The 19387-nt window shown below is 41.1% G+C and overlaps 5 protein-coding genes and 1 long non-coding RNA gene across 7 annotated transcripts; 5 read left to right on the top strand and 1 right to left on the bottom strand.

The window, feature by feature from the left end:
- The first annotated feature begins 1017 nt into the window (after window positions 1-1017).
- On the top strand, window positions 1018-2164 carry LOC138929670 (uncharacterized). 2 transcript variants are annotated; one of them, XR_011445904.1, is made up of 3 exons: window positions 1018-1122; window positions 1215-1492; window positions 2097-2164. It is a non-coding gene; the product is annotated as an uncharacterized lncRNA (long non-coding RNA). The 2 variants fall into 2 exon arrangements; XR_011445903.1 differs by lacking the exon at window positions 2097-2164 and adding an exon at window positions 1563-1640.
- A 3313-nt stretch (window positions 2165-5477) lies between these two features.
- Window positions 5478-6940, top strand: LOC108082715 (testis-specific serine/threonine-protein kinase 3). Its single transcript, XM_017178223.3, has 4 exons — window positions 5478-5680; window positions 5734-6127; window positions 6226-6536; window positions 6596-6940. The coding sequence occupies exons 1-4, from the start codon at window positions 5644-5646 to the stop codon at window positions 6850-6852; spliced, it is 999 nt and encodes a 332-aa protein (XP_017033712.1). The 5' UTR covers window positions 5478-5643; the 3' UTR covers window positions 6853-6940.
- Window positions 6941-7068: 128 nt separating this feature from the next.
- Window positions 7069-7868, top strand: B9d2 (B9 domain-containing protein 2). Its single transcript, XM_017178479.3, has 3 exons — window positions 7069-7259; window positions 7322-7673; window positions 7729-7868. The coding sequence occupies exons 1-3, from the start codon at window positions 7172-7174 to the stop codon at window positions 7820-7822; spliced, it is 534 nt and encodes a 177-aa protein (XP_017033968.1). The 5' UTR covers window positions 7069-7171; the 3' UTR covers window positions 7823-7868.
- Window positions 7825-9824, top strand: tctn (tectonic). The gene has a single exon (XM_017178478.3). The coding sequence runs from the start codon at window positions 7825-7827 to the stop codon at window positions 9766-9768; it is 1944 nt and encodes a 647-aa protein (XP_017033967.1). The 3' UTR covers window positions 9769-9824.
- Window positions 9825-10165: 341 nt separating this feature from the next.
- Window positions 10166-12072, top strand: WDR79 (WD repeat domain 79). Its single transcript, XM_017178445.2, has 3 exons — window positions 10166-11008; window positions 11071-11259; window positions 11326-12072. Exons 1-3 carry the CDS (start codon window positions 10293-10295, stop codon window positions 11996-11998), a joined length of 1578 nt encoding a protein of 525 aa, XP_017033934.1. The 5' UTR covers window positions 10166-10292; the 3' UTR covers window positions 11999-12072.
- Window positions 12025-12785, bottom strand: Arpc4 (Actin-related protein 2/3 complex, subunit 4). The gene is made up of 2 exons (XM_017178446.3): window positions 12153-12785; window positions 12025-12098 (listed from the first exon to the last, which is right to left on the bottom strand). Exon 1 carries the CDS (start codon window positions 12657-12659, stop codon window positions 12153-12155), a length of 507 nt encoding a protein of 168 aa, XP_017033935.1. The 5' UTR covers window positions 12660-12785; the 3' UTR covers window positions 12025-12098.
- Between the last annotated feature and the right edge of the window lie 6602 nt (window positions 12786-19387).

Here is a 19387-nt window from a genome sequence, read left to right as displayed (position 1 = left end):
TGTATTGTAATTACTATAATTATTTTAAAATAAACTTGAGTTATTATAAAATATTTGTACTTCCCGAATATACATAGTTTCCAGCTTGGTTTTAAGTCATTAAAAGCGTTAAATTTGCAACTCAAAAAAACCAACAAAAATAATTTGCATTAAATTTGTATTATTTCCAAAAACAAAATAAACAAAACATTATAAATAAAATTTCGTTTCTCATTAAAACAAAATCCTTACATCATTATTGAGTTGATAAATATTCTCCAAAGGGTATTTCCTCTTCATCATATTAGATCTCTCGTTTTGCTTACGTTTTATTTTTCTTTTTACAATTTGTTTTTCAATTTTGTTATGTTCTCTCCTCCCCCGTGGAAGGCCATACCTTTTTCAGTTTTTGTACCCATTCAGGCACTGTCTGCAGTTTTTAACATACAAGACTCCATCGTGGCCAGTGCCAGGAAAGAGCTTGGGTAATGGCGGGGAGCAGAGTGGAGCGAAGTGGCGTAGAGTGGGCTGTGTTGGGTGAATCGTGTTGCCGGCATGGGGTCGGCATCCTCTCAAAAAGACATCAGGTGCTGCACGTTGTGCAGCAGCTTATCTCAAATGATTTATAAACTACCAACAGTGGCGAGGCCAAAGCCATTGTCATTGCATAAAATATGCTAACAATACAGCAACATCAGCTGGGGGATCCGAAAGGAAGAATTCAAACAGAGACGAGTCGAGGAGGAGATGGAAGTTGTAGGCCCATCGGAGGATACCTGTTTCTGTTTGGGCCCATTCTTTGATTGATGTGGTAGCTGAATATGTTGTAGAATTCAGCGAACACAAGATCAAGGTCCTGAAAGCAAAAGATCCTTAAAAAACAGAGCCACAAGTTATAAACATTTTTTAGATGAACATTTTTAGATGGTTAAAAATACATTAAAGAAAAAATAAATTTATTTAAAACTCCCATAAGTGCCTTATCATCTAAACTATTAAAGTGACAAAAAGCAATAGAATACATTTTTTCCTATACACAAGGAATTATTTTTGTTATTCAATTCGGGGTCATATACAAGGAAAAAAGCACTCGTGGCAGAAGTAACAGGCATAATAAGTGCTAAGCAAGTGAGGCGTCTTCAGGTAAACTTACCTCCACCAAGCCTAGCGCCCCTGCCCCCCTTCCATTATGTAATTGTTACCGAACTTAATAAAAATAATTTTCATGACGGAAGCTCCTGGCACCCAGCAGCCTCCTGTGAAACATAATGCCCTGTCAAATGTATTTCAAAGGACCAACTCGGTTGCCGTTCGAGATGCCCCCACCAGTCGCAGCTCCTGTTCCTGCACAGTCTCCTTTCTTCCTTCCTCCATTCCGAGATGGTGATGCAGGCGATGAAGTCCTTGTTGCCGATACGGGCTTCGAATTACCCAAAAGAAAATGGCGACAAAAGTACATTTCCACACAGAAACTCGTCAGAAAATGGAAATCCAAAGCAAGTCAGCAGGACTCGTAAGGCAGTCTTCTATATATTTCCTTTTTTACTGAAATGAAAGTCAGTTAATTTGATTTGAAAATGTAGAATGCTCAGCTGACAAAGTAGGCTCAGAACTCAGCCGGAAGCGTAGAGGCTACTAAACGTGTTGCCTTTGTTGCTCAGGTAACGTCCTAAGAGAGAATTTCATATATTTTTTTTCAGAAAAATCTACAGGAACATAGTTACGTCACATGAATTACCCACAGTTTGGCCTTCCTTTGGTATATTTTTAGTAAACTCAACATACTCTTTATTCTTCATTTATAACACATGACATTTAATGGAACATACAATTGCAGTCTAAAGTAGAACCGCCCACTCACAAATTTTCATTTCAACTAATAACGTTCAACAAATTTGCAAATCCACTTAATTAAATTAGTATTCTGTCTCTGGCTAATTTATGTCAGCACTCGTTGTTCGATTTGAAAGCTTCGTAAATTACAATTGAGTATTAATTGATTTCGAGCTTCAAGTACAGAGAGCACTCGCATGACTGATAAATGCATTTTTGGTCTTCATTAACCCATTACAAATTATCTCTGCAAACAGACAAATAACATATGTACATATTTGTAGATGCATAAATGCCAGTTGAAATGGCATCATATTGGAATTGGAATAAATTCGCCAAAGGAATTATATTATGATGGAAATAGAGATGTTGGCTGTGGCACGAAGGGAGGGAGGCCTACAGTCGGATAAATTGAAGCCATTGCAATTGTTATTTCAATTAATTTTCAATTAAAAATAGGTTTAATTTTATATAATCGGGATGACCAGACAGGGAAGGGACGGCTTTGTGGCATGGGAAAAACTATGGGACTTGGCAGGGAGGAGTGTGAAATCTGTAGAGATGGTGAGGGGAAATTTTCTTGTCGGAAAATTACAGCAAGTATAGTCATACCATATCACGTAATAAGCCACATTCTTCTTTAAGCAAATGCGTAAAGGATTAACTTCACATTAACCCTACGATGGCCCGTCCTTACACATGTTGGTCAGCTGGAATGAAACCAGAACTGACCACAACAATGGACTTTGCTTTATTATGCAGAAGCACGACAATATAATGCACAATGCCAGAAGGAGAGGAAGTTGCAATGGCGGATGCCAGGTCCAACTGGATAAGTCAAGAAGAATTGCAGCTTGGATATTCTTTATCATTCCCGTGCAGGCTTGAGCTGACAGTGTCGAAAGCTACAGCTGGCAAAGACGTAATGTGACAGCAGATGGGAAACTTCCACCGGATTCGAAAGTCCGGAGAATACACTGACCCAGTCACCTTGTTTCTGCAGCATTCATAGCAGATCACGATACTCATAATGCGTCCACCTTTAATGGCGTCCGCATCCTGACGAAGACCCAATGTGACGCAAACCACAATGCCAGGGCTCTGAGCCTGCAGTCAGCTCAGGGTCCCCGAGATATCGCAGATCCTGCCGGCTGCCTTCTGCCGCTTCTTTCTCATTTCTCCTCCTGATTTTCGCAAATTTCGCCCAGCATCGCATATTTCAGTTGTCATTTTTGCTGTTTTGTCAGTTCTGCTTTTGCCACAACTGGCGATGCAAAGTGGGCGGTGCGCGGAGGGTCCTTGAGTCCCTGTATCTCTGTGTCCATTGCAGCGGCATTTCCGCTGGCAGGCAACGCAGCTGCGGTGGCAACTGCCACAAACAATTTTGACATTGCCGTGCAGAGTTTCGGAGTGCAAGCCTCGGGCTGGCCAGCAGTGCCGCCAGTGCTTCGGACAGGATGTGCAAGGATATTGTGAAATCAACGTAATGGCGGAACATTAACATGGCTGCTCCGAGAGGCAAGGCACGCGAAATCTGCAAAAAGAAAGGCTATCCTGGCACAGGTGGAAATTACCTGGCCTTTGCTCCCATTTTTTGATATCCTGTGAAAGTAAGCCTAGCCCCTAAACCCAGCTTTTACCGGATATATGATCGAGTTTCCCATTTATTACAATCACTTTTCAGAATAACATTAAAGTTTAGGAATACAAAATAATAAAAACTCTATAGTTTTTGATAAAAAATTAAATTTTAAACATAGGTAATTGAGATTTCCCGATTGAGATTTCCCCTCGAAACGATATCCTTTCATGAAACTTGGTTACAAAGCTCACCACAGTTTTTCTGCGTCCTTACCTGTCACTCTACTGAATTTTTCAATGCGCTGCAAAGTTTTTAATTGAAAGTTGTAAGCCTTAATTGGTGGTGGCCCAGTGCCGCGCCTCTAGCGCTTGTTACACGATTTCCTTTTTGCCAGCCCTGCGAATCTCTGTGATGATGGAGCTCATCTAGACCGCCGACGCCGGCAGTGCCTTTTACAGCCACGAAAGTGTGTTGGCTTATGGAAAGCTCTTCAGCGCCCGCGTATTGTGGAGTGAAAGGCAAATTTACCTTTTCGGTCCAGGTATAAAATAATTATAATTTGCAAATTTCCCCGTTAGCTCGGAGGTTGTTTAATTTTGTGTGCAAATTGCTAAAAGTTCGCTAAGTCGCGTCGCCATTGCTGAATAATTCTTTTTCTGATTTTTTGTTCACTCATTTTTTTTACGTTTTTACTGCCACCGCCCGGGGGTGGGGAAATCTGTGGAAACGGGAAACGCATTCTCGAACATTTATTTTTTGTGGCATTTATTTTAATTAAATGAGTTCACAGCTCTTGCGCCGAGCCGCACTGTACGTTGTAGTGTAATAATAACAATATATAAAACTGTTGCTGTTCCGCAACAGAACATCAGAACACCAACAACGTAAACAACTTTTAATAACCAATGATGGCGACGGTAGCCCAGAGGGGAATGGAATTATTAAAAATTGTCTTTTACTCAGTTGCAGGTTTGCAAATGCCCTCTTTTTGGGAGTTTTATAAGCTAGCATGATATATATTACTTTACTATAATTGATTTTTTCGTTGTTAAAAAAAAAATAATAATAATACAATAGAAAATATTTTGGAATATTTTTTGGCATGTTTCAACCGAATGTTCTTTATTCTTAAGTTTTTCATACTCTTGCATAACAGTTAAATTTTAATTAATACATAAAAAAAACTTGTCACACGTTTCACAACATTTCACAAAATAATTGCCATATATAACACTGTAAAATATATTCTGTTTATCTTTAAAGATTGTTTTTTTTTAAGCCAAATTTCATCTTAAAATATAATAGTCTGACATCTGCAAGTGTATAATTATTCATTATTTTCAGACGAACATATGTACAAAATGCATTCACTTGAAAGTACAGTTGCGAAGAAGATAATATCACTAAAGAAAGTTTAAGATATTTGAATTTAATAATATTGTATTTAATAATGTACAGCTTACTCGTAATAATTTAATTAAATATATTAGAAAAAATAATTCTCTAAATTATTTTAGAGAAAATAAGTATTTGATATAATATATTTTATTCAACTATGAAACAAATATTTCTAAGAATATTTTTAAAAAATACTTTAAGAAATCTTAAGCCTTTGTTGCTATTATTTTGTCCTCATCTGTATTTACATTCTTTCGTGTTGATGTGAGAAGAGAAGGATTTCAGTTTTTAATTAAATTGTTATTGAAGTGCGTCGCAATAAACGGAAATGCTCAGGCGTTTAAATGGAAACGACATGAAAAAAAAACAAACAGATGACCCACAAAGAACCGCGCCAACCTTCTGGTGACCCCATATCGCACCAGAATTAAGTCTTTCTGAATGGTAAATTATTTTAATATTTTTTAAATAAATTATAGTTTAATTTGAATGCTAAAAAGGTTTGTGTAAAAAATAAAATACTCAGGACTCTCAACAAGTCTGTATTACGTAAGAATAGAAAATAATATTACAATTTCCGTATTTATATTAAATAACAAGACACTATTAAGATTAATCTACTTTGTAGAGCCACCAAAAATTAAAAAAAAAAAAATAACTTTGCCTTTGTGTTCCTTTCATGTTTGAAATAATTTTCACAAAATGTCAGACTACTTTTATTGAGGCCCCTTTTCAAAATTAACAATTTTAGGATATGCTTTCCTTTTGATGATTCTTGGGCACGGCATCCTTTTAAAATATTAGCTACACACTGGCGGAGTTTTTGAATTGCAATTTTGGTACCCATTTAAATGGCGACAGCGCCAAAGCGAAAACCCGAAGGCGAAGGTAAATACTAAAAAACAGCACAAGCATCGCTAAAACACCGCACCTTCCACTAGTCATCGGAGCCAGCTCTTCTCAAGACCTCGTCACTGACCAGAACTCGGGTCGTCGCCAGGAGCAGAAGGTATACACCTTTGCCGACCGGCCGCAACAAAGGACATCGGGTACTGGGAACTTAGCCAAGGCCGAAGACAAGAGCAAGCCACAGAAAACCATTCTCGAGGAGCATGGCATCATTCTGGGAAAGGTGATTGGCACGGGCAACTACGCCAAGGTCAAGATTGGTTTCTCCGAGGAATACGGCAAGCGGGTGGCAGTGAAAATAATCTCGAAGGTCAAGGCTCCATCAGAGTACACGCAAAAGTTTCTGCCGCGCGAGATCGAAGCAGTAAAGGGTCTGCACCATGAGAACTTGATTACCTTTTACCAGAGTATCGAGACCAGTCACAGGTGAGTCTGGAATCCTAAAACCTCTCTCCTGATCTACCTGATTTCTTAATCTGTAATGATGTTTTATATTAAATTTATTTGTATTCCTGACTCTGTAGGGTTTACCTGATTATGCAGCTGGCAGAGAATGGAACACTGCTGGACTATGTGCGGGAACGGAAGTTCCTGGATGAACCGCAGTCGCGGACGCTGTTCAAGCAGCTCATCAGTGCAGTTGAGTATATCCACAGCAAGGGTGTAGTGCATCGCGACATCAAGTGCGAGAACCTGCTGTTGGACGAGAACTGGAACCTGAAACTCATAGACTTTGGGTTTGCACGCAAGGACACCAGAACATCCGACAACCAAGTGATCCTTTCCAAGACCTTTTGCGGCAGCTACGCCTATGCCAGCCCTGAGATTCTAAAGGGTAGGTTTTCAGTTTACATAAGGCATAATTATGTATTATTTTTTCCTTTTTTTTTTTAGGCGTGGCCTACGATCCCTTCATGTCGGACATCTGGGCCAGCGGTGTCGTCTGCTATGCGATGGTGTTTGGACGACTACCCTACGATGGCTCCAATGTGCACATCCTGCTGAAACGCATCAACCAATCGCTGGTTTTTCCCAAGACGCCAGCAGCCTCCAGCGAGTGCAAGCACATGATCATGCATATCCTTGCTCCAGTCAAGATTCGATACAATATTCCACAGGTGAAGGAAGACCCTTGGTATTCCCTAAAGTGAATTCTCTGGACTAGTTTCATGGTTTCATGGGTTTAAATTATTGAAGATTTTTTTAAATTTAATAAATTACAAGTTTAAAAGAGTAAAACAGAGTATTAATGGTACATGGACATTAAGTCCTAGAGCCACCGCCACCCTTAGTTACTTTGAACCAGTTCTCGCACCGGTTGAGTTGGCAGCTCCAGCCCTGTTGTCCGGTTACGTTGCCAACGGCAGGTGCCAAAACATCCAAAACAACAAACGGAAAACTTCAGTCTGGCTGTCAATCGAAATCCATTCGGCTAGAAGGTATCATTTGGGCATCAAGCTTGATAAATTGATGGCGGAGGTGCATATAATCGGACAGATATTAAAAGCAGTTGACTTCGCCGAGCCACACCTGTACTGCAAGTGGAGTCTGCAGAGCGGTAAGTGTGGCACAGGGCACTCGAATATGATTCTATCTCTCACTTCCTCTCTCTCTCGGAAGGTAACGCCTGGCGCCTAGTTCAGGGCGAGGTGCAGGGTCAGAGTCACGTGGGCTCACACCGGCTGCAGAACTGCTCTGACTTCGCCCAGCCACTGGACATCCACCTGAGTGCCGCATCCGTCCTCGGCTGGCCAAGGTTACTGGTGGAGGTGTACGCCGTTAACGTTCTGAACCAATCCTGGCCGGTGGGTTACGGCTTTGTGCATGTGCCAACCACACCCGGGTCACATCGCCTGGAAATCAGCACCTGGAAGGTGGCACCCAACGGCTGGTGGCAGTCGATCCGTGAACAATTCGGAGGCGGGGGAGCGGCTCTTAGCAAGACGGATCTGCTGTACTCTGGGGTAGAGCGGTAGGTAATGAATTCAACCTGACACTATAAAAATATATATCTCCTTGCTTCTTAGTTATAAGCTGCACACCCTCAGCTCTGGAAAAGTAATCGTAGATCTAAACCTAATCTTTCGGAAGTTTGAGGACTACGGCGTGGAATTTAAGTAGTCATGAAGAGACTACTGCTTTTAGCCGTGCTCTGCATGGCCACAATACCCTCACTTACACTTAAAATAGGAATCTCGCACGAATCAAATCCTACATCAACATTGCCTCCCACGACTACGGATTTACCAACTACCACGATTGCCGCCAACATTGACACTGGCAGCTCTGTTAGCCCACTGCCTGAGGTGGCCAGCACTACCGGCAATATCTTTCCGCCTCGCCCCAGGGCCACAGAAGCACCAGCAACTACCACGACAGTGGCCCCTCAAGTGGAAATAGATCCCTTTAATGCCACCATTCCTCCTTTCTATCCACTTATTTCAAAGGACAACCCACAATACTTCTGCTCCTGTGATCTGCAGTCGAGCAAGTGCGATGTTAACTGCTGCTGTGACCGTGACTGCCCGCCCGAGACTCTTCGAGTCTTCGATTGTAACTCGGAGTCGGCTCTGCCACTGCTTCAGTCTAGACTAGAGGACTTTCAGTATACCCACGGTCTGCCCACCTGCCAGATCAACGACGGATGGCTGTGTGTCTTTCGCAGCAACACGAAACCCGCCAAGACTCCTCCACTGATGGCAGATTTTGATGCTTCGCATTATCGAAAATGGCCTGATCTTTTGGAGGCCTACGAAACTGACTCCCCCGCGCAGGTTCCATCCTCGGAATCTCATTACAAATTCAGGCAGGCATTGCAATTGATACAGTCAGAGAACAAGCAACTGACCACCTTCGACCTGCCCACAGCCTATGAGGGCCCGCATTGTCAACTGAAGCAGTCCATTCGACACCTGCAGCCAATGAGCAGCAACTGCCTGATGAGGAACTCTATCCAGCTGCAGCAGAGTCTTTGGAGCATTCTCAATCTCACCGCCACACACGAGGTGTTGCCCAAGCCTCACGATAGAGACGAGCGGGAAGTGGCAGGACTTGTCATTGAGGTGTGTCCAAAAAGGGACGATGGCAAATTCAATTGCCTAGAGCGGGAAAATGACACACAACTGGATATCTTGGCGGAAAAAGTGGAAATTCAGGTGACCCACAATTTCACAAATATCATAGGGGTAAAAGTGTTGATTGAAGGCGAATCCTTTGCGGGGGATGACAACGAACCTCAGTGGTTGCATTATAAAGTTAATTTTATCGCTCAGAATGAGTCACATGCTAAACCCACTTCAAGTCCACTGGGATACTTGCCCGGCTCGCCCATAATAGTTTCCAGAATTATGCCACAGAACAATAGCGAGGAGCAGAAGCAATTAAGCTACTTTAATGGCCCAAAAAATTCCGATTACTTTCACTGGCTGCCCCTGCTCACACGGAAGTTTCGAGAAATGTCCTGCCAGCCTACGCTAGACCAGAAGGAAGTCCTACGTTTGGGTGTGGATATCGTTAAGCAGTGCCAGCTCCAGCAAGCTGCGCCTCTTCTCCAGGAAAATGCCAACCACACGGATTACTGTGAGGGCCTTCAGTCTCGGATATGGAGTCAGCTATTGCCCTACAATTGCAGCTCCCTGGAGGAGTTGGGCCAGATGTTCGTCTCGCAGTTGGGTAGACCGCAGCCGGAAAAGTGGTTGCCTCTGCAGCTGCACTACCCCGAGAAGCCTAATGGAACTCCACCGTCGATGCTGGGGGTTTACGATGATGTCCAGCAGAGCCTGACCTGTCGAAATATGTTCCTGAGCGTTAGATACGAGTTCCATGTCGCGGATCTGGCTTTGCTTGATGGAGCAGCCCCTCATCAACGGGTCCTGCAGAGCGCACGCCTTGTGCTGGGCCATCGGCATGACCTGGAGTTCGATGCTTCCGAGCAGCAGGTGGACCTGCCCCTGAGCGTCTCAGCCATGTTCTACCAATTGGAGCGGAGGGCACTAAGCCAGGCATCGGGAGTTTCAATTGCTGAACACATACTGCTAGTCGCTTTGCTAGTGGCGATTAACTTTTAGTTCTAGCCTTTGGATTCCATTAAAATTTGTGTAGAACTAATAAATTCATTTTCATTTTTTTAAATGAGAAAAAAACTATGCATTATTTTATTAAAATTAATTTTTGATGTGAAAAAAAGTATACAGATGAAATTAGAGAAAAGTTAATAATATATCTCAATATATTCCAGTCTCTTTAATTTGATGATATTCAATGTTTTAAAAAGATTTTTATTATTAGTGCTATCAACTACCAGCGGCAAAAATAATAATAATATTATTAGGCCATAGGCTGTTGTTTGAATATAACAGTCTTTCGACGCCAATGAATCGATAACTTATCGAGTGTCTGGTTGCCAGACTGTTAGGTTTCGATTGTCATGAGCGTTGAAGTGTGCCCAGTTACGTTTGGCTTTGTCAACAGAAAAGACGGCGGGCACACTACTGCCAATTTAAAGTTTTTTATAAACAAAGTGATAATACGTATATTCAGCATTTTCTTCAACAATAAATGAAGGAAACCAGATAATACAAAGGACTATTATATGGCAGATCATTCAGAACACAACCTAAGCACCAGCATGTGCGACATTGAAGAGGATCACGATATGTCGGCGTCGCTCCTTAACCACAACGTTCAAAGCTTTAGTAGCACCATGGTCATGTCCAGCGTGGAAAAGTCTCTACCCAAACTGAGTATTACTGTCTCGGATGCGGAGAAACTAAAACTAAAGCTACAAGTGTCCAACGTATCCGTGAACACAACCAAAGCTATGGGGGAGAGCCTGGTGGCCGAGATCTCGCTGGAGGACGAGGAGGAGGAGGAGGAAGATGAGAGCGATCCCATCATTGCAATAGAGGACACCTTGGAGCTTACGACACCGAGTATACCGGTGACTGCAGACGCTCCGGTTAAGCAAATGGATGTTCCAGTTGAGCCAGAGACAGCTCCTCCTCCCATTGAGTATTTCCAAGGCAGAATCATCGAACTGGGGCGGCGCTGCTGGACTTCGTCCGCGGATGCACAGCACTACACCAAGGGCTGCTACTGGTCCCCAGACGGAACCTGCCTACTAGTGCCGGTGCATCTGGATGGCATGCATGTTATGGAGCTGCCCGCCGATCTCTATTCCACACCAACGATCCAGACGACACGCGATCTGACGAAACTGCAGTCTGCGGTGCATGTGCCCGAAGGCGGCACGGTCTACGACTGCGTCTGGTACCCGCACATGAACAGCCAGCAGCCAGAATCCTGCTTGTGAGTAGTGCGCCCGCTAAAAGAACAAATCCAATTTAGTAACCACTTTCCTTTGCCTGCAGCTGGCTGGCCACGCGACAGCACGAGCCGATCCACATGTGGGACGCCTTCGACGGGAGGCTGCGATGCAGCTACAGCGGGTACGACGCTGTTGATGAAGTCATGGCAGCCATTTCGCTGGCCTTCTCCGCCGACGGGCAGCGAATCTTTGCGGGCTACAAGCGTTGCATCAAGATTTTCGATACAAGCAGGCAAGCGCCAAGCCCAGTGCCACCTTGCAACTCCTTTGACTCCTTTTTCCCTTGACCTTATTCCAGGCCCGGCCGAATCTGCGACGATTATCCTGTGAAGTTTGCCATCTCGTGCATTGCGCAAACCGGCGAAAGTCCAAACACCCTGACCTGCGGCAACTGGCACGGCTACATCCAACACTTTGACCTCCGCTGCGGCCCCAAACAGGGGCCGCTGTTCACCCTAGGTGGCCACAAGGGCGGAATTACCCAGCTGCGATACTCCGAGCGTGCGACCGGGGAGTGGTATCTGTTTAGCGGAGCACGGAAATGCGGCAAACTCCTGCAATGGGACATGCGCAACTACAAATCGCCGGTGGCAGAGTTCCAGCGCAACGTGGACACCAATCAGCGCATCCAGTTCGATCTCACGGCCGGTCACAGTTGGCTGCTCAGTGGCGACACAAGAGGTGCCCTCAATATGTGGGATCTTTGTGGTGACAGAGAAGGAACCGCACTGCCCCTGCACACTGATTGCTGCAACGGAATCGCCTTGAACCCAGTGCTGCCGATTCTGGCCACCAGTTCGGGGCAATACCACTTCATCGGCAACGATTCAGGTGACATGACCATGAACAGCACGGTAACCGTTGAAGAGGCCCAAAGGCCTCCAGAAGAGGATAATCTGCGGCCGGATCGGGAAGTGATGTATGAGAACTCGGTGGTTATGTGGTGGGTCGGCCCAAGTGCTCCCAATTGAGCACGATACATTTTGAGTAAAATACATAATAAAAAAGCCGTCTTTATTCTTGAATCCGATATGGAAATACTAAATGCGTCGTAGCAAGCCGCCCATTGACCTGAAATGTAGTTTTAAGTTTTAGTAAATATCTCCAGAAGCCGGAAAGACTTACCTAGAAGCGCTTGAGGAACTCCTCGGCACAGGTGCGAGCCCTGGCATTGACCGCCAGCTTCATCTCGCTGATCTCCTTGTCGATCTCCTCCATGAAGCTGATGACAAAGTCCACCAGCTTGTGCTTGTACATCTGCTCCGTGTGGAAGTTGGTGATCAGGAAGCTGATGTCGTACCCCTCGATGGGCTTGCGGCGCAGAATGATGAAGGATTCGGCGCGGCGCATCATGAATCGGGTGAACTTGTGGCATAGGATGCGCTCGATCTCGTCCGCCTGCTTCACCGCAATGCTAACGCGCACCGAGTTGATCGAGGGCTCGATCAGCACCTTCTCGCGCTCGTTCCGGGACACGACGACGGGCGTGAGAACCAGCTCCTTGCTGGAGCAGATCTCCACCTCCGGCTTGTTGTGCCGCTCGACCACCTGGGAGGGGAAGTCTTGCAGGCACATGGCCGCCGTCAGCGAGTGGCGCACGGCGGTCAGGTAGGGCTTGAGGGTGGCGGCCATTGTGTCGTGTGTGTAAAGGTAGGTGTGTGTTGTCTGTTGTGCACTTTTTACTTAATTTTTATTTTGTGATTCACAATCCGTTGGAATTTATCAGGCGTAGTGTGACCGCGGGGCATTGCCCGGAAAATACCAACAGGGAAATACTGAAACTTGGCGTTGCCAGATTTTACGTTCATGAGTAAGCGGTCTACCAGACCGCGCGTTCAATGTCCGTCAAATTAGCGTCGGTGAGTTAGCGTCGAAATGGAACGGTGGGAAATGGAACACGGAGCAGGTTTTTTATTTTTTAATAATTTCGTTATTAAGGCACTAATTCGAACAAAATAAAGTACCGACATGTTGAGAATTAAATTTACTATTGATTTATTTTGGGTTTGGGCAGTTTTGAGCAACGCTGGTACCTAAATTTTCCATTGGAAAAATCGAGTCCCCACCTTTTTCAAGATTTCGCACCCCCACATAGGATGTACCGCTAAGCACGGTAAGCCAGGTTTTGGGGCACATATTCAAGTATAATCTCAGAAAGTTTCATTAAAATCCTAACGACAGTTTTTGAGCAAATCGCTCAACAGTGGCCAAACCTATGGTTCCCCTCCATACAAAAACCGGCAGCAAAAGTTTAAGGTCGCCAAGCTTAGCTCTCAGAGGATGTACCACTATAACTGGCATATGGGCATATTGGGGAGCGAAAATAGAATATTTGGTGAAAATTTTATTAAAAACAAAACGACAGATTTTGAGAAAATCGCTTTACAGTTTTCCATTCAAAATGGCTGTTAGGAAGGCGCGAACTCCGGAACTGGAACCGGTCGTGAGCCAGTGGTTCAGCGCGCCACAGAACCGAACTAACTTTTAATAAATCGATTAATCCCCGCCAAAAAATATTTCCATTGACAATTTGAACAATTGTGTTAATTATGAATGCCCAATAAACGACATTGTCATTCTAAGCAATTTGGTAGGTGTTTTATCAAATTCCGTTCAGTCGTTCAGAAGAAAACGTCAATTTTTCATTTATTTACTTTTATGTAAGCAAAGTAAACCACCGATCGCCAAACGTGTGACGTCACACAACCCATGTTTCTCACCAATTGAATGCGCCAACCATGTTTTCGACGCTAACTTTTAATTAATTATTACAGATCTCACAGAGGATGTACCAACATGCACGGTATATCAAACGAATGCAAACATTAATTATGATTTTCTATATATATTTGAACGAGATCCTAACGACAGATTTAGAGAAATTCCAGTGTTTCTCTTCTGCAGGAAAATGGTAAGCACTTTTCGACGCTAACTTTTAATTACTTATTATAACTCTCACAAAGGATGTACCAACATGCACGGTATATCAAACGAAAGGGAACATTAATTAGGATTTTCTGTATTAATTTGAATAAGATCCTAACGACAGATTTTGAGAAATTCGTGTTTCTCTTCTGAAGAACAAATGGTAAGCACTTTTCCCAAACCGGTATGAGAACCGCATGGCGGCGCGGTATTTTCGACGCTAACTTCTAATTAATTATTACAACTCTCACAGAGGATGTACCAACATGCACGGTATATCAAACGAAAGGAAACATTAATTGGGATTTTCTGTATTAATTTGAACAAGATCGTAACGACAGATTTTGAGAAATTCAAGTGTTTCTCTTCTGAAGGAAGTACGGCAAGCTCTTTTCCCAAACCGGTATAAGAACCGCATGGCAGCGCGGTATTTTCGACGCTAACTTTTAATTAATAATTACAACTCTCACAGAGGATGTACCAACATGCACGGTACATCAAACGAATGGGAAAATTAATTCTGATTTTCTATATTAATTTGATCAAGATCCTAACGACAGATTTTGAGAAATTCACGTGTTTCTCTTATTTTCATAACACTGATTTTATATCGATGGGAGCGCTACGCCCTATCGATGAATCCCCGCCAGAAAATATTTCTATTGACAATTTGAACAATTGTGTTAATTATGAATGCCCAATAAACGACATTGTCATTCTAAGCAATTTGGTAGGTGTTTTATCAAATTCCGTTCAGTCGTTCAGGAGAAAACACCTTTTTTCTATTTATTTACATATATATACCAAGCGAATAATATATGTATACGGCAGCCCTGGCTGCCTATATATAATTAAATTTGATTTTATCTTTTGGATACGACTTATGCAAAGGGAAGATTGTTTCATAAACGACATCGTTTTTCTAAACATTTTAATCCATATTTCATCAAAATCCGTTCAGTCGTTTAGCAGAAAATCCATTTTTCTTGTTTTTTCGATTATTATTTAGGTACAAGTAGCGTTTTTTTTTGCTTGTACCAACAAACACTGTACACTAAGTCACAGCGAAAATTCTGAATAAATTTTGGTAAAAATATCCAAACGTTTAAGCCAGTAGTTGTTAAGAAAATTAGTTTTTAAGATCCAATTGTATTCATAGGCTTCTGCAGCCCTGGCTGATCGACAAGTGTAATCGTCGAAGGTCTGGCAACATTCCAAAACTCCTGTTGCCGCGAGAAGAAGCTAATAACTTGGTTTTATCTTTCCGCAACAATTCTACTGTTTTTTAAGTTTTAATTTAAGTTATTATTATTATTAGCTTCTTCTCGCGGCAACAGGAGTTTTGGAATGTTGCCAGACCTTCGACGATTACACTTGTCGATCAGCCAGGGCTGCAGAAGCCTATGAATACAATTGGATCTTAAAAACTAATTTTCTTAACAACTACTGGCTTAAACGTTTGGATATTTTTACCAAAATTTATTCAGAATTTTCGCTGTGACTTAGTGTACAGTGTTTGTTGGTACAAGCAAAAAAAAAACGCTACTTGTACCTAAATAATAATCGAAAAAACAAGAAAAATGGATTTTCTGCTAAACGACTGAACGGATTTTGATGAAATATGGATTAAAATGTTTAGAAAAACGATGTCGTTTATGAAACAATCTTCCCTTTGCATAAGTCGTATCCAAAAGATAAAATCAAATTTAATTATATATAGGCAGCCAGGGCTGCCGTATACATATATTATTCGCTTGGTATATATATGTAAATAAATAGAAAAAAGGTGTTTTCTCCTGAACGACTGAACGGAATTTGATAAAACACCTACCAAATTGCTTAGAATGACAATGTCGTTTATTGGGCATTCATAATTAACACAATTGTTCAAATTGTCAATAGAAATATTTTCTGGCGGGGATTCATCGATAGGGCGTAGCGCTCCCATCGATATAAAATCAGTGTTATGAAAATAAGAGAAACACGTGAATTTCTCAAAATCTGTCGTTAGGATCTTGATCAAATTAATATAGAAAATCAGAATTAATTTTCCCATTCGTTTGATGTACCGTGCATGTTGGTACATCCTCTGTGAGAGTTGTAATTATTAATTAAAAGTTAGCGTCGAAAATACCGCGCTGCCATGCGGTTCTTATACCGGTTTGGGAAAAGAGCTTGCCGTACTTCCTTCAGAAGAGAAACACTTGAATTTCTCAAAATCTGTCGTTACGATCTTGTTCAAATTAATACAGAAAATCCCAATTAATGTTTCCTTTCGTTTGATATACCGTGCATGTTGGTACATCCTCTGTGAGAGTTGTAATAATTAATTAGAAGTTAGCGTCGAAAATACCGCGCCGCCATGCGGTTCTCATACCGGTTTGGGAAAAGTGCTTACCATTTGTTCTTCAGAAGAGAAACACGAATTTCTCAAAATCTGTCGTTAGGATCTTATTCAAATTAATACAGAAAATCCTAATTAATGTTCCCTTTCGTTTGATATACCGTGCATGTTGGTACATCCTTTGTGAGAGTTATAATAAGTAATTAAAAGTTAGCGTCGAAAAGTGCTTACCATTTTCCTGCAGAAGAGAAACACTGGAATTTCTCTAAATCTGTCGTTAGGATCTCGTTCAAATATATATAGAAAATCATAATTAATGTTTGCATTCGTTTGATATACCGTGCATGTTGGTACATCCTCTGTGAGATCTGTAATAATTAATTAAAAGTTAGCGTCGAAAACATGGTTGGCGCATTCAATTGGTGAGAAACATGGGTTGTGTGACGTCACACGTTTGGCGATCGGTGGTTTACTTTGCTTACATAAAAGTAAATAAATGAAAAATTGACGTTTTCTTCTGAACGACTGAACGGAATTTGATAAAACACCTACCAAATTGCTTAGAATGACAATGTCGTTTATTGGGCATTCATAATTAACACAATTGTTCAAATTGTCAATGGAAATATTTTTTGGCGGGGATTAATCGATTTATTAAAAGTTAGTTCGGTTCTGTGGCGCGCTGAACCACTGGCTCACGACCGGTTCCAGTTCCGGAGTTCGCGCCTTCCTAACAGCCATTTTGAATGGAAAACTGTAAAGCGATTTTCTCAAAATCTGTCGTTTTGTTTTTAATAAAATTTTCACCAAATATTCTATTTTCGCTCCCCAATATGCCCATATGCCAGTTATAGTGGTACATCCTCTGAGAGCTAAGCTTGGCGACCTTAAACTTTTGCTGCCGGTTTTTGTATGGAGGGGAACCATAGGTTTGGCCACTGTTGAGCGATTTGCTCAAAAACTGTCGTTAGGATTTTAATGAAACTTTCTGAGATTATACTTGAATATGTGCCCCAAAACCTGGCTTACCGTGCTTAGCGGTACATCCTCTGTGGGGGTGCGAAATCTTGAAAAAGGTGGGGACTCGATTTTTCCAATGGAAAATTTAGGTACCAGCGTTGCTCAAAACTGCCCAAACCCAAAATAAATCAATAGTAAATTTAATTCTCAACATGTCGGTACTTTATTTTGTTCGAATTAGTGCCTTAATAACGAAATTATTAAAAAATAAAAAACCTGCTCCGTGTTCCATTTCCCACCGTTCCATTTCGACGCTAACTCACCGACGCTAATTTGACGGACATGCGCGTTCATTAGCGACCAGCGTTACCAGATGTCGGTATTATCATTCAGTAGTTTGGGGGAATCCCCCTTAAGCTTTGTGATACTCCACTTTGCAATACCCTTTCTGAAATTTCTAAATAAACAATTATTCCGTCATTTTACACAGACTTTGCACAACCTCTAAAATATTATAAATATAATTTAATAAATATTAATGGCAAATATCCTAAAATCTGACATTTTATAAAATAATTTTATTTTTCCTTGTGATACATATAAGATAAAGCCGTGAGTTTTTTAAAAAGTTAAAATCGTAAATTACAAATTACTTACCTTTTCGCTTAGCTCGGTTTCAGGGAACTAATTAGTTTCGCCTCACAATTTATTCAGTACGAATTAATAATAAACTTTCCTTTGTCATTGAATATATGAAATTAAGCTTATATTTTACCCCAAATTATACTGGTCGAAAATCTAACTAAAAGCCACCAAAAAAGTTTTTAAATTAAAATTACAAATGATTTATATACCAATTATAAATATCTCATTTATTTGTATTATGCACTTTTATTATACATTTATTATAAGAGTTTTTGCTTGCTTATATGATCATTTATTTGTTGGTTGCTTATGTAATCTTAATTAATGTTATGCAAGCAACTTAAAAATCAAGTTTTCGTAAGCAATCGAATTTTTTTTGGGTTATGTGGTAAATGTAAACACAAACGTTTTCATTTTGCATACAAAAGTTTCCATCGGCTTAAATATTGCATTTGATTATATATAAATACATAGTAAATTGAGTAAATATCGAAGCATTTTATCAATTGTATTGATTTACTTGCAATGGTTTACCTTTTATTTTTCTCTTTTTTCTTAAAGGTTTTTGGGAAAGCTTTCACATGTCTTGGGTAGAGTTGTTGTTTGTGCCTGTGCGTGTAGAGTTTGTGTTGTGTTGCGAATGTCGTAATATATTTTTTATTGGGAGAGCAGTTTGCGTGGGGTTATTCATTTGTAGTAGCCATATGTAGTTTTACACGAATACACAATTTATATGGTTTAAGAGATATAAGCTTAAGCTAGCCTGGCAGAGTCTTCGGGTGGCGAAATGAAAACGAAAGTACTCTCAGGTCTTGCGTCAAAAATTTTGCCTAAATGTTCGTCTTGCTTGTTTCTTCAACTTATTCCCCACTAATTTTGAATTAACCCATAATACCGAGGCCAAAAATCCTCGCCTCGCCTCGCCTTTTTCTAAATACTTGACGTTAGACAAAATATGCATTTTCATATATTTTTACATATACGAAATATGTTTGTAAGTATTTTTTATTGTATCGTGTTTTGTTTGTTTATTAATATTAATGCCTAATTGTTAATGCTTTTTGTAAATAAAACAAAAATGCCTTTTGTGTAGTATCTTTTTTTCAATTTTCCCGTTTTTATTTAATTTTATATAAGCATTCCTTATGTATTTCCTCAGCTTGACACTTATGCATTTATGTGTAGATACAAAATGCGAACACATAAAAAATATATACGTTACGTTTGCGTTTTTTGATTGTTATTCTTTTTATTTTGTGAAAATTAATAAATTAAATTATACATATACTTTATAAAAAAGAAAGATCCATTGAAAATGATTTTCTTGCAAAAGCAATGCAACTACAATTTAAAGAGGCAATTACATTTCAAGTACACATGGCTGTTGGGGTTTCGAGCAAATTATTTCAAAATACATTTATAATAGCAACGATCAATAAAGCAAAAAGGAACTGCAAATTTCAAAATGTAAAACAAAGTAAAAGCT

This window comes from Drosophila kikkawai, chromosome 2L, assembly GCF_030179895.1.
Source record: "Drosophila kikkawai strain 14028-0561.14 chromosome 2L, DkikHiC1v2, whole genome shotgun sequence".
Lineage (NCBI taxonomy): Eukaryota > Metazoa > Arthropoda > Insecta > Diptera > Drosophilidae > Drosophila > Drosophila kikkawai.
Note: the sequence above shows the minus strand (reverse complement) of the source record. Positions and strands in the feature narration are given on the sequence as shown.